Source organism: Giraffa tippelskirchi, chromosome 12 (assembly GCF_054371585.1).
Source record: "Giraffa tippelskirchi isolate mGirTip1 chromosome 12, T2T-mGirTip1v1.2.pri, whole genome shotgun sequence".
Taxonomy (NCBI): Eukaryota; Metazoa; Chordata; class Mammalia; order Artiodactyla; family Giraffidae; genus Giraffa; species Giraffa tippelskirchi.
This window is the reverse complement of record NC_137286.1, coordinates 23,275,095-23,290,262: the sequence shown is the minus strand read 5'-3', so window position 1 is coordinate 23,290,262 and position 15,168 is coordinate 23,275,095. Positions and strand designations below refer to the sequence as shown.

Below are 15,168 nucleotides of genomic sequence, written 5' to 3'. Positions count from 1 at the left end.
AGTTCCCCAACCAGGGATTGAACCTGGGCCCCTGGCAGTGAAAATGTGGACAGCCAAAGAATTTATACATTTTAAAAGTTGATAAAAATCACTTACCCATTTTTAAAAGAACTGTTTTGTGTTTCTGAATCATCACTATCACTGATGACAATAGTTTCTCCATCTATACTGCTGACATGTCCATTAGCAAAACCATTTTGGTGTGACGGAGGGAGGACTTCCAAAATCCTACACTGTAATCTGAAAGAAAATGAGACATTTTAAAATATAAATCATTTGATATTTTATAATCAAACATTTCAGAGCAATCTATTTTGAACAAGTAAAAAGCAATTTTGTAGACACTATGGCTGATTAATATAACCAATTTAGTACAAAAGAAAACCATCAATTCAAGAAACAGCCAATTTAAGTAAAGGTTAGCTACAATTTAAAATGATACAAACTTATTTTAAAAGTCAGTTTGTCAAGATTCTTAGCAATTACATTTATCACTAAAGTTTAGAAAATCAAATATTGCATAATATCTCATTATACAGATTGGTATTATGAGAGTTTTTTTTAAAGCATTCAATATTTTAAATTCTGAAATTCTCCTGATCATAAACTTTCTCATAGTAACATTTATTGTGATTTCTGATCTCTGGAAAGCTTACTCACTAACTCTACCCTATTTTGGCTTCCCTTACCTCTGCCTGCTGTATCTGGATCTTATGGGCTACAATTTCAGACTCACTCACCACAACTGAAATATTCCTCAATCTCATTTTTACTGTGTCAATTTTCAATTGATAATAATTTAAACTTGGTATAGCCCTACAATGGAACATTATTCAGCAAAAAATAGGAATGAAATACTGATGCATGCTACAGTATGGACGAACCTTTAAAACATTATGGTAAATTAAGGAAACAAGACTGAAAAGGTCATATAACATATGATCCCATTTATATGAAACATTCAGAACAGGGAAAGTAGATGAGTGGTTGCAAGGAACCTGAAGGTAAAGGGGAATAAGGGAGAAGGTGAAAGAGGAGCGTAATTGGCAGTGACTGCTAATGAGTATACGCTTCCTTTGCAGAGTGTTAAAAATGTTCTAAAATTAGTTTGTAGTGATGGTTGTACAATTCTATTAATATACTAAAAGCCACTGAACTATATACTTTAAATGGTTGACTTTTATGGTATGTGAAATATATCCTAAGTTGCTAAAAAATAAAAGTCACAAGTAATAGCAAGGTATAGGTAGTGCACAGAGTCAAGAATCTGCCTGCAATGCAGGAGACCTGGGTTCGATTCCTGGGTTGGGAAGATCTGGAGAAGGAAATGGCAACCCATTCCAGTATTCTTGTCTGGAAAATCCCATGGACAGAGGAGCCTGGCGGGCTACAGTCCATGAGGTCGCAAAGAGTTGAACGTGACTGAGCGACTAACACACATTAACTAAAAAAAAGAGAGCATTTCTGGAATTTTATCTATGGCACCTTTACAAGTCTCAGGCAATCCAGGGTATTAACTAACTAAGAATATGTAAGGCACATATACACCTACCAATGGGATAAATCCCTAGTCTCTGAGAAACAGTGGCCCAAAATTAGACAATCTACTCACTGTATCATTCATTTGGTTACCCATACCATAAACAAATTTTGATACATTGTGGGCATTCTTAAAGCTGCCTGTCCACTCAGCCCTCCTCTTTCAGGAACTTCATTCCCTCCATACTCCACCTCTGTTAATAGTAGAGCTGACATGCTTCCATAAGACCCTGGCCAGAGTCAGTTGCTACCCAGTGGGTACCTTTTTGCTGAGTCAATATATCTTTTCTGAGATTTAAACATTTGCAATCAAGAAAGTAAAAATCAGCTCCTCTCCCATCATGGAATCTGTACAATGTAAAATTCCAGGGCTGCCAGCAGCCATGTTTTCTGCCATGTGCAACAGGTCATTGTGCAGTGAGAGAAGAGAGGAGAGACAGCAAGGGTTCTAGAGGCAATTCGTTCTCTTGTTCCTGCTGCATCTCGCCCAATCTCAAGTTTACTTGTTTATAATCTTTCCTTTGATCCTATAAACTGATAATTTGGCCTTTTGCCTACACTTTCAAAATAAAATGTTGTATTTATAGACAAAACAGAAGCATACAATTCCAGAAAGACAGACAGTATATTTAGAGCTGATTCATTTTGGGAAGCTGATTGATTTTTACAAGATAACTGAACTTATTTTCATCAGCGTACATTTTAGCATATGCTTGCTTATATTCTCCTTTAGGAGAACATCTTAAGTATCCCCAACAAAATCTAACATTGCTATTTGTTGTTGTTTCATCACTAAATCATGTCTGACTCTTTTGCAACCCCATAGATTATAGCCCACCAGGCTTTTCTGTCCATGAGATTTCCCAGGGAAGAATACTGGAGTGGGTTGGCAGAGGAAATCAAGACCATGGATTCTCTGCTAGGAATTTTGCACTGTACACAAATAGAAGAAAACAACTGGTTCCACGGAACCCTGAGGGTTAAGAATCAATAAAATATAGACTATGTGGGTGAATACAAAACCCTCAAGCATTTTATCTTCCTCCCTCAATTCATTTCAAGCATCATATATGACTCCTTACTAATCTACTTCTAAAAAAGAACTGAGGAAAGACTCAAATTATTAAAACCAGAAGTAAAAGTTGGAAAAGATTATGAGAACACCATGAACTGTATGCAAACAAACTGGATAACCTAGATGAAATGGATAAGTTCTTAGAAACACACAAATTGACTTAAGAAGAAATAGAAAATCTAAATGGATCTGTAACTATTAGGAGGGCTGAATCAGTAATCAAAAACGTCCCAACAAAGAAATGTACAGGACCAGATGGTTTCACTGGTAGGTTCTATCAAACTTTTAAAGAATTAATACCAATTCTTCTCAAAATCTTCCAAAAGACCGAAAAGGAGAGAACAGTTCTTAACTCATTCCCTAAGGCCAGCATTACCCTGATACACAAACCAGACAAAAGAACAAAAGAAACCTTAAAACTAAAAACAAAACAAAAACCATACTAATTAAAAAATGAGTCAAGGATCTAAACAGACATTTCTCCAAAAAGGATACAAATGGCCAATAAGCACATGAAAAAATGCTCAGCATCATCAGTCATAAAGGAAATGAAAAATCAAAACTGCAATGAGATACCCACTAAGACAGCTATTATTAAAAAAAAGAAAGTATTGAGAAGGATAGAGAAACTGGAACCCTTGTACACTACTGGTGGGAATGTAAACTGATGCAGCTGCTATGGAAAACAACATGGTAGTTCCTAAAAAAATCAGAGAATTATCATACGACCCAGCAATTCCCCTTCCGTGTGTATGTATATACATACATACACCCCAAAGAACTGAAAATAGGAACTCAACAGATACTTGTACACCAATGTTCATAATGACATTATTCACAACAGCCAAAAGGTAGAAACAACTCAAGTATCTATCAACAAGTGAATAGATTAAAAAACACAGTATATACACATACAATGGAATAGCATTCAGCCATAAAAAGAGATAAAATTCTGATACATATTACAACACAGATGAACCTTGAAAACATTATGCTAAGTGAAATAAGCCAAACACAAAAAACCAAATATTGTATGGCTTCACTTATTTAAATATCTAGGTAAATTCGCAAAGACTTAAAGTAGAATAAAGGTTACTAGGGGCAGAAAGGAGGGAGAAATGGGGAGTTATTGCCTAATGGGTACAGAGTTTCTGTTTGGGATGATGAAAAAGTTCTTGAAATAGTAGTGATGGTTACACAACACTATGAATGTACTTAATGCCACTTAGCTATACACTTAGAAATGATTACAATGGTAAAGTTTATGTTTATTTACCACAACTGAGGCAACAACAAACTTTTTTTTTTGTTCCAACAGTAAAGGTGAAGAAGGCCCAATTACCAAGCCTACCAAGCAAATGGAAATGGTGTCAAAAGAACTGCAGGTCAACTTTCACCACTGGCTGATAGAAACAAACCAGTGTTTCTAAAGAGGAACATCTACAGGAAATTATGCAGTCTGATGGTTAAAAAGTTCTGTAATTTAGTGACATGAACTGCACAAAAATAAGCAATAATCAAATGGAACCAACTTTGAAGGGCCTAGGTATGACATGCAGGGATCATACGGCTTAGAGTTACAGGAGGTGATAAAGGAGGCTTTTCCAGAACCTGCAACAAGCTTCTTCAAATTAGAAAAAGAGGTGGTTTTCATTTGGCAGAGTCCAGGTGCATGCCCCTAAGTGGCAGGAGTGGCTGCCATCAGAGAAAAAATAAATGCATCTGTGCTGGGCACAGGGACAGCTGGTGTGGTGCCTAAATGCTCTGCCAGCCCACTGAAGAGAACAGTCTATGATTCCTGTAGGGTCCACAGCGCTACAATAATTTAACAATTAATTAATTTAAAACTAACAGAAAATTAACAGACAGAAATACAATTCCCTGGTAGAGAAATAAGGGAGAAGAAAATCAGTACAGCTTTATACAGACATTGCTTCAGTTCAGTTCAGCTGCTCAGTCGTATCCGACTCTTTGCGACCCCATGAACCGCAGCAGGCCAGGCCTCCCTGTCCATCACCAACTCCCGGAGTTTACCCAAACTCATGTCCATTGAGTCGGTGATGCCATCCAACCATCTCATCCTCTGTCGTCCCCTTCTCCTCCTGCCCTCAATCTTTCCCAGCATCAGGGTCTTTTCAAATGAGTCAGCTCTTCGCATCAGGTGGCTAAAGTATTGGAGTTTCAGCTTCAACATCAGTCCTTCAAATGAACACCCAGGACTGATCTCCTTTAGGATGGACTGGTTGGATCTCTTTGCAATCCAAGGGACTCTCAAGAGTCTTCTCCAACACCACAGTTCAAAAGCATCAATTCTTCGGCACTCAACTTTCTTTATAGTCCAACTCTCACATCCATACATGACCACTGGAAAAACCATAGCTTTGACTAGATGGACCTTTGTTGACAAAGTAATGTCTCTGCTTTTTAATATGCTGTCTAGGTTGGTCGTAACTTTCCTTCCAAGGACTAAGTGTCTTTTAATTTCATGGCTGCAATCACCATCTGCAGTGATTTTGGAGTCCAAAAAAATCAAGTCAGCCACTGTTTCCACTGTTTCTCCATCTATTTGCCGTGAACTGATGGGACCGGATGCCATGATCTTAGTTTTCTGAATATTGAGCTTTAAGCCAACTTTTTCACTCTCCTCTCTCACTTTCATCAAGAGGCTCTTTAGTTCTTCTTCACTTTTTACCATAAGGGTGGTGTCATCTGCATATCTGAAGTTATTGATATTTCTCTCGGCAATCTTGATTCCAGCTTGTACTTCTTCCAGCCTAGTGTTTCTCATGATGTACTCTGCATATAAGTTAAATAAGCAGGGTGACAATACACAGCCTTGATGTACTCATTTCCCTATTTGGAACCAGTCTGTTGTTCCGTGTCCAGTTCTAACTGTTGCTTCCTGACCTGCATACAGGTTTCTCAAGAGGCAGGTCAGGTGGTCTGGTATTCCCATCTCTTTCAGAATTTTTCAGTTTATTGTGATCCACACAGTCAAAGGCTTTGGCATAGTCAATAAAGCAGAGATAGATGTTTTTCTGGAACTCTCTTGCTTTTTAGATGATCCAGTGAATGTTGGCAATTTGAGCTCTGGTTCCTCTGCCTTTTCTAAAACCAGCTTGAACATCTGGAAGTTCACGGTTCACATATTTCTGAAGCCTGGCTTGGAGAATTTTGAGCATTACTTTACTAGCGTGTGAGATGTGTGCAATTGTGCGGCAGTGTGAGCATTCTTTGGCATTGCCTTTCTTTGGGACTGGAATGAAAAGTGACCTTTTCCAGTCCTGTGGCCGCTGCTGAGTTTTCCAAGAGACATTGCTTACAATGTAGTAAATGTTTTATATATAAATTACACTAGTTACTATCAGTGCTACTATAATTTCACACCACACCTAAACCAGAGGTCAAGTTTTGCTAATCTAATCAAGGCTGGGCCTCTCATTGGTGCCTGGCTAAACTTCAGTTAACTGCAAGATGTCAAGGCAACGTGTTCTAATAGATTTCAAAAGAGACTCTCTTTCAAATCCACTTGCTGTAATTTCTTAGTTGTAGGGAGTTCAAAAAAGATTGAGGTTTAAAAAAAGATTAAAGAATCATGAATTAAGATCCAGCTAGTGGGTCTTGGACAGAGAGGCCTGGCGTGCTGCAATTCATGGGGTCGCAAAGAGTCGGACACGACTGAGTGACTGAACTGAACTGAGTGGGTCTTGGAGAGTATGGCAACTCTAGAGTTATGCTCCATTATTTGAGGACAGAGTAGAGAATGACAATCAAGAGACAGTCCTTATTCTTACTAGAGCTCCTGTGTGCCAGATAAGTACATAACTGACACAAAGTTCTCGCCTCGTATCAACTCCTCAAGGGACATATTTTTCAGAAGCTGAAATTCAGAGTCAGAGAAGTTAAATCATTTGTTTATAGTCACACAACCAATAATGGTATGATGTGACTCTGAAGCTCATATATTTTCTAATCTTCCACTCTATTACTGGAGGTAAGGGGAACACAACACTATACTGACACAAGGGTAGTTCAGAGCTTTAAGCCTAAGTAGTCAAGAGGCACTTTTGGAGCCTCTCTAAAACACATTTCAAACTTAAAACATGTTTCAGAATGAAAGCAAGTCTGTGGAACAGCAGCAAGCACAGAATGAGAATATAGCAGAAGTTAGTCATAAATTTCTAATAGTGACCAGCTAAAATGGAAGCAGTCTTTTTATAAGTATATTCTGGAATGGTATATGTCTCTCCCCACAAAAGCTGTTTTTTGTTTTAATAGTCATTTAATAATAGTTATAGTTCAGTTTGGGGCTTCCCATGTGGTACTAGTGGTAAAGAACATGTCTGCCAATGCAGGAGACGTAAGAAATGTGGATTCGATCCCTGGGTTGGGAAGATACCCTGAAGGAGGGCATGGCAACCCACTCCAGTATTGTTGCCTGGAAAATCCCACGGACAGAGGAATCTGGTGGGCTATAGTCCATGGGCCACAGAGTCGGACATGACTGAAGCAACTCTGCACACATGCATGTACATAGTTCAATTTATATCCCCAAATACAAATTAATTAATATAGAAGTAAATTCTAGAATTGAAACATGCATTTACAAGGCATTTGGGTAGAAGATAAATAACAGCAAAAGAAAAGAAGACTAGAAACCCGGGGAGACCTGCTTGACATAAAAGATTGCCCTTCTCTGTTTGGGTCTCTAAAAATGGAAAATGCTGAATTAATGGCATGCTTCACACCTGCTTATCTGTGCTACTTTTTATTTCCTCGAAATACAGGTGCCAAGAACATTAATTTTTAAAATGTTATGCTTGAATAATTACTTCAAGTTTATAGGTAGAAACAGAGTTGCTGCTAAGTCACCTCAGTCGTGTCCGACTCTGTGCGACCCCATAGATGGCAGCCCAGCAGGCTCCGCCGTCCCTGGGATTCTCCAGGCAAGAACACTGGAGTGGGTTGCCGTTTCCTTTTCCAGTGCATGAAAGGGAAAAGTGAAAGTGAAGTCACTCAGTCGTGTCAGACTCTTAGCGACCCCATGGACTGCAGCCCACCAGGCTCCTCCGTCCATGGGGTTTTCCAGGCACGAGTACTGGAGTGGGGTGCCATTGCCTTCTCCGAGAAACAGAGTAAAAGCTGCTTAATTTGAAGTTTAGAGTTTTAAAAAACTCAAGGTTAAGTGATACCTCGAGGAAACGAGACCACTCAACAATTTGCTACTTCAAACAAGAAGACTGTGAATTATGTTGATTATGTGTCAGTGGGGAAGAAGAGGTCAGGAAAGGTTGCTTTGTTTCCAATCTCTCACTTTTTAGACAAATTGATCAGAGTAGCTCAAAGAATGTTTCATGCTGTACTGCTCTGAGACTCTTTGTGGACCTGAGAACTACATCTTATTATTTCTCCAACTGGCATTTGATTTATTATAAGCCTAAATATCCTAAGACAACTAGAATAATTAGATTCTTACTAAAGACTAAATCTATTATTAAAAGATATATATAGCGAATAAAAATCTCTGGAAAGAAAAATTCTAGATATAAGATATGGGCTATATCCTACATATCTCTAAAGTTTCAAACACTTGGATATTACCAATATACTGTTTAAACTCTTTAGTATTCAAAATTATCATGTTAAAGCCACATGATTAAGCTTGGTTAAAGTATCAATCAAATTAATGAAAGCCTCACCAAAATACTTTATACAAAATCCCAACTAGTATATTCAAGTTCATAGGTATTCACGGCGTTTGTTGGCTCAGCTTTATGTTTATTCCAACAGAAACGATAACCTTGTGAGGAGGAAAGACCAACATAAGCAGATCAGAAAAAACAAAACATTAAACATAATGAAAAGCCACGACAGACTCAGCAGCAAGTGACTTCTGTTTCAAAATGACAGTAGTACTTTGGAGCACTTAACTTGGCCTCAGTGTGAAGGATGGATAGGCAAGGAAGAGAAGCAGGCCTTCTTGCCTTTCCTCTACCTCACTGCCATCCTGAACCAGGAAAACAATGTCACAACCTTGGGGTGACAGAGCAGAACACAGGAAAAAGCCTGGGTTCCTGACAGCTCTGCGGACCTGCCTTTACACCACAACTTCTGCACTTGGTTCTATGTGAGACAGAAATTCCTATTTTGTTAATGCCACTAATATTTGTCCTATTATAGGCACACCAGTCAAATACCAGTTGATAAGGAAAAGTGATATGAGCAATCCATCAGGTATTCTATTTATTAAACAGTAATCAGCTTATAACTTGACCTATGTTAAACTTATTTTGAGTCAGAGTACTGTATTCTTCAATTCAGCCACAAAAGCTGAGTTAAGATTTTCAAACTTGAAAGTTACCTTGTCATTGGCAATATAGATTTTTCAAGTCAGATTTGTTTCAGAAAACAAAGTCTGAAGTAGGAAAATAAGTTTAACAACCTCTGATTTGTGGGTGTGGCATAAAAGAGCAATATGAGGGATCTTTACAGTGATAGAAATATTCTGTACCGTGACTATAGTAATATCAATATCCTGGTTGTGATACTGCACCAGTGGGGGAAATTCTGTATTATTTTGTATTATTTTACAACATCATGTGATTTGGCAGTTATCTCAAAATAGAAAGTTCAGTTTAAAAATGCTAATGATAAACATTAGGAAAATATTAACTCCAATTAAAAGCATTCATTTCACATCATGGGGGAAAAAATCAGTAAAAGATGGAAGTAATATATACGTATCACTAAAAAGCTACAATAAAATATGACCCTGTAGCTTTGGCAGGACAGCCATACAGTTCAATAGAAGGGAGTTCAGAGATAGACCCCAAATTCCATTTACATTAATATTCTGGAAGGAGCAAAATTATGAGGACAGAAAACAGATCGCTGGTTGCCTGAGTCTAGAAGATGGAGGCAAAGGATGACTACAAAGAGGCACAAATACCACTGCACGGGGCAAAGGTTCGATCCATGGTCAGGGGAGCTAAGATCCATGCAGTCAGTAACAAGAGGCACAAAGAAATAGTAAAAATGTTTTATACCTTACTGGGATGGATTACACAATTATGCACCAAAAGTCAGAACTATACACTAAAAAGGATAAATTTTATCAGAAGAAAGTTATGTACCTTGAAAGTGAAAGTGAAAGTCTCTCAGTCCTGTCCAACTCTTTGCAACCCCATGGACTATACAGTTCATGGAATTCTCCAGGCCTGAATACTGGAGTGGATAGCCTTTTCCTTCTCCAGGGGATCTTCCCAACCCAAGGATCGAACCCAGGTCTCCCACATTGCAGGTGGATTCTTTACCAGATGAGCCACAAGGGAAGCCCAATGTACCTTAATTAAAATTAATTAGTTTACTACTTAGGATAAAGTCCTATCTGAATGTAAGTTATTCATTTTATTCTTAAACATAAAAGAAAAATATTTATTGCTTTTCTTAAAACAATATATATGAAAATGGGTAATTGAAGTAGGTCTATTTGTTAGATCTCACTGGTGTATAGATGGGTCCTACTATACCTAGAAGATAGCCAGAGAGTTCTTTGTAATGCAAAAAGGGAGTAACAAATCCTTTTCTAGAATTTGTTTCCATTTCAACATCACAAAAATTCATCTTAAAATCCCTATTTTTCATAGAAAGATGTTCAATATATTGGTGTTCTTACAACTTGAGATAGCCAAATCAAACAAAATCAGATGACTTCTGTATATAAAAATACAGTGCATAAAAAATTACAAGAATTTGCAAAGAGATTTTTATATAACAAATTAAGATGACAAAATTACACTTTTACTCCTTGCATTCTCAGATTCTTTGAGCTAGAAGCTCAAACAAAATAATCTGACTATTTTTTTGTTATCCTTATGGTCAATAAGCATTTTTAATATGATAACAATGAAATCAGCATGCTGAATCACTTACTAAGAAGTAGATAAAGAAAAATACAAACATATCTTTATAAAGATAAAAGGTAAACATCAACCCATCTAGTGCTAATCACAGGAAATTATTAATGAAGCACTAAATTAATTTGCCATTACAGTACCTTTTATTTGGAATGCGAAGTCAAGTGGCCCTTAGGAAAGAAGCATCACTACCAACAAAGCTAGTGCAGGTGATGGAATTCCAGTTGAGCTATTTCAAATCCTAAAAGATGATGCTGTGAAAGTGGTGCACTCAATATGCCAACAAATTTGGAAAATTCAGCAGTGGCCACAGGACTGGAAAAGGTCAGTTTTCATTCCAATCCGAAAGAAAGGCAATGCCAAAGAATGCTCAAACTACCGCACAATTGCACTCATCTCACATGCTAGTAAAGTAATGCTCAAAATTCTCCAAGCCAGGCTTCAACAGTATGTGAACCATGAACTTCCAGATGTTCAAGCTGGATTTAGAAAAGTCAGAGGAACCAGAGATCAAATTGCCAACATCCGTTGGATCATCGAAAAAGCAAGAGAGTTCCAGAAAAACATCTATCTCTGCTTTATTGACTATGCCAAAGCCTTTGACTGTGTGGATCATAAAAACTGGATAATTCTTAAAGAGTTGGGAATACCAGACCACCTGACCTGTCTCTTGAGAAACCTGTATGCAGGTCAGGAAGCAACAGTTAGAGCTAGACATGGAACAACAGACTGGTTCCAAATGGGGGAAGGAGTACATCAAGGCTGCATATTGTCACCCTGCTTATTTAACTTATATGCAGAGTACATCATGAGAAACGCTAGGCTGGAAGAAGCACAAGCTGGCATCAAGATTGCCGGGAGAAATATCAATAACTTCAGATATGCAGATGACACCACCCTTACGGTAAAAAGTGAAGAAGAACTAAAGAGCCTCTTGATGAAAGTGAAAGAGGAGAGTGGAAAAGTTGGCTTAAAGCTCAATATTCAGAAAACTAAGATCATGGCATCTGGTCCCATCACTTCACAGCAAATAGATGGGGAAACAGTGGAAACAGTGACAGACTTTATTTTCTTGGGCTCCCAAATCACTGCAGATGGTGATTGCAGCCATGAAATTAAAAGACGCTTACTCCTTGGAAGAAAAGTTGTAACCAACATAGATAGCATACTGAAAAGCAGAGACATTACTTTGTCAACAAAGGTCCATCTAGTCAAAGCTATGGTTTTTCCAGTGGTCATGTATAGATGTGAGAGTTGGACTATAAAGAAAACTAAGCACATAAGAATTGATGCTTTTGAACTGTGGTGTTGGAGAAGACTCTTGAGAGTCCCTTGGACTGCAAGGAGTTCCAACCAGTCCATCATAAAGGAAATCAGTCATGAATAGTCATTGGAAGGACTGATGCTGAAGCTGAAACTCCAATACTTTGGCCACCTGATGCAAAGAACTGACTCATCTGAAAAGACCCTGATGCTGCGAAAGATTGAAGGCGGGAGAAGGGGATGACAGAGGATGAGATGGTTGGATGGCATCACCGACTCAATGGACATGAGTTTGAGTGAACTCCAGGATTTGGCGATGGACAGGGACGCCTGGTCTGCTGTAGTCCATGCGGTTGCAAAGAGTCGGACACAACTGAGCGACTGAACTGAAATGGATTGACCTGTATCACCGTATAAGCTTAAATATACAACATGCTGGTTTGATTTACACATATAGTGAAATGATTACCACAATAGGTTCTGCTAACATTCAGCATCTCATATAACACCCAGCGTTTCATAAGTAAAAAAAAAAAAAAAAGAAAATTCTTGTGATGAGAATTCTTGGATTTACTTTTAACAACTTTACTGTGTATCATAGAGTAGTGTTAACTATAGTCATCATATTGTACATTATATCCCTAGTACTTATTTATCTTATAACTGGAAGTGTGTACCTTCTGACTGTTGTTTAGTTGCTAAGTCCTGTCTGACTCTTCTGTGACCCCATGGACTGGAGTCCACCAGGCTTATCTGTCCATGGGATTTCCCAGGCAAGAATACTGGAGAGAGTTACCAGTTCCTTCTTCAGGGGATGTTCCTGACGCAGGGACCAAGCCCATGTCTCCTGCATCTCCTGCATTGGCAGGCGGATTCTTTACCACTGAGCTACCAGGGAAGCCCACCTTTTGACTATCCTTCCTCCATTCTCCTTCCCTCTATGTCCTCTTAACGCATTTATCTTATTCAGTCCTTATTAGTCACTCATACGTATTTGGCTTATCTTTGCCCTAAAAATTCTACTCCTACTACCAACAGGCTATATAATGCTAAGAGAACAATAAGTACTAATGCTTTTCTGACACTTGATTAACCACTTGCATCTAACACAGTGATTTTCAGAGAATTGAATTTAAGTGACTAAAACAAAAAATGACTCAAAATTATTCCATCAAGTTTTATTTTCTTTACAGCACTCATCAGTATCTGAAATTATCCTGATTTGTGTTTCTCTCTCTTGCACTTGAAGGTAAGTCACTGCTGCTGCTGCTGCTAAGTCGCTTCAGTTGTGTCTGACTCTGCGCGAGCCCATAGATGGCAGCCCACCGGGCTCCCCCGTCCCTGGGATTCTCTAGGCAAGAACACTGGAGTGGGTTGCCATTTCCTTCTCCAACGCATGAAAGTGAAAAGTGAAAGTGAAGTTGCTCAGTTGTGTCCGACTCTTTGCAACCCCATAAACTGCAGCCTACCAGGCTCCTCTGTCTATGGGGTTTTCCAGGCAAGAGTACTGGAGTGGGGTGCCATTGCCTTACTAGTCCTTGTCTTATTCACTACCCTCTTCCCAATACCTGCAACAGCACTGAGCATGCAATGCTCAATAAATGAACTACAAAAAACTTGGCTTTGTATAACACTAAATCAGAATATTCCCTACCACCACTAAGAAAAAAGTCATAAACTGTTGTATTTTTCATCCCTTGAAACTGTGCCAAAAGACAGAAAAACAATACATAAATAAAAATTCTATTTTCCCCCATGTTTGCAGTCACTTTCACCTTTTGTTGCCACTCAATAGCATTCTTTCATCTGCAAGCTAAATATTTGAAAAGAAGAAAGCTTATATAGCCAGAATGCAGAAGTAAAATCATTAAAGCACCTTGATAAGTACAGTGGTTAAAAATATAAACAGAAGAACCTGTTTAAATGCAGGAGCTTTTTTCGTTTTGAATCAACGATCATAAGACAGTGTTAATTTTCAGACATTCAACAATATGGATCAGTCTTAAGAGTAAATGATCAAAAGCTTAATCTAACCACATTATGTATAATCCTATGTTGCTTCACACTTTTGACAGAATTATAAAATGCTCAAGCAAAGTGAAAAGTAAATAGTAATCAGTAAGTACATTCAATTTATAATCTTTCAACCTTGCTTAAGGGCTCTCTTTTAGTATTTTTTCACATTCATTCCTCCTACAGAGGAGAACTGCCGGGGCTTGATAACATCATTGCTTGTGACCATAGGCAAGTTTCAGTTAGTTAACCTCTGTGCATCAACTCCTCAACTGTAAAATGAGCAAAGGGACACCTATCACATGTGGCTGCTGTGGGAATTAAATAAGATAGTCTAAGTGAAAAGTTTAGAACACTGCCTGGCATATAATAAGCTCTCAAAAGCTTAGTGGTACTGTCATTATCTCCCTAAAATGTCACATAGTGAACTCTGAAGAACAGTGACTATGATGTAAGAAAATTAGTGACTGGCTACAAGAAAAGATGAGTCATCACAGCTGGCAGTACTTGTCTCTGACAAGTACAGGAAGGACCTAACATCTACTGAGTGCTTTATGTGCCAGGCACTATGCTGGGCGCCAAAAAATATTAACCACTGTGACAGACCATTGCAGTTACGGCCCCCACCTCCTTGATCCCCTCCCACATTAACTCTGGATTTGCTCATGTGACTTGCTTTGGTCTACGACGCTAGCAAATATGGAGCAAGCTGAGGCTTGCTATGTGCTTGCACACTGTGGCTTTGCCTTTTCTTGCTGCTGGGAACTCTATTCCCACCCTGGGAACAAGTTTGGATTAGCCTCTTGATAAGAGGCCACATGAAAATACCCACCCCGGGCTGAGGCCCCAGACATGTAAGGCCAGACTAAGCAATTTAGACAATCTTGCTCCAAATAAGAACATTTCAGTCAACTAGGAAACATGAGAATGTTTATTGATTTATGCCACTAAGTTTTGGGGATGGTTTGTTATGCAGCAAAAGCTAACCAAATACAACCTCTATACGAATGGAGATACTGTTTTACAGATGAGCAAAGAAGATTCCCAGCACTAGTAACTCAGGTTGGTTCCAAAAGCTTTTTCCACCACACAAAGCCACCTCTTTATGCTATACTCGGAGGTTCCAGATTAAAAGGGGATCTCTGGAAACTTTATTCTATAACCCTTTTTAAAGCAGTAAGTAATCTTTCCTCTCTACCAGGAGTCAGCACACTATGGTCAAAGGGCCAGATTCAACTCACTGCCTGTTTTGTATGGTTTATGAGCCAAGAATGGTTTTTACATTTTAAAATGGCTTAAAATAAAAATAAGAATACTTTGTGACACATGAAAATAATATGAAATTCAAATTTCAATGTCCAT

At 38.4% G+C, this 15,168-nt stretch overlaps 1 protein-coding gene across 19 annotated transcripts in view; it reads right to left on the bottom strand.

Moving 5' to 3' along the window:
* The window catches only part of BAZ1A (bromodomain adjacent to zinc finger domain 1A), a 123,913-nt gene that overhangs the window by 40,924 nt on the left and 67,821 nt on the right, over positions 1-15,168 (bottom strand). For all 19 annotated transcript variants that reach the window (XM_081547955.1, XM_081547951.1, XM_081547957.1 and 16 more), the window contains one exon: positions 97-240. In XM_081547955.1, the coding sequence (XP_081404081.1) occupies positions 97-240 (144 nt within the window). The remainder of the gene's footprint in view (positions 1-96; positions 241-15,168) is intronic.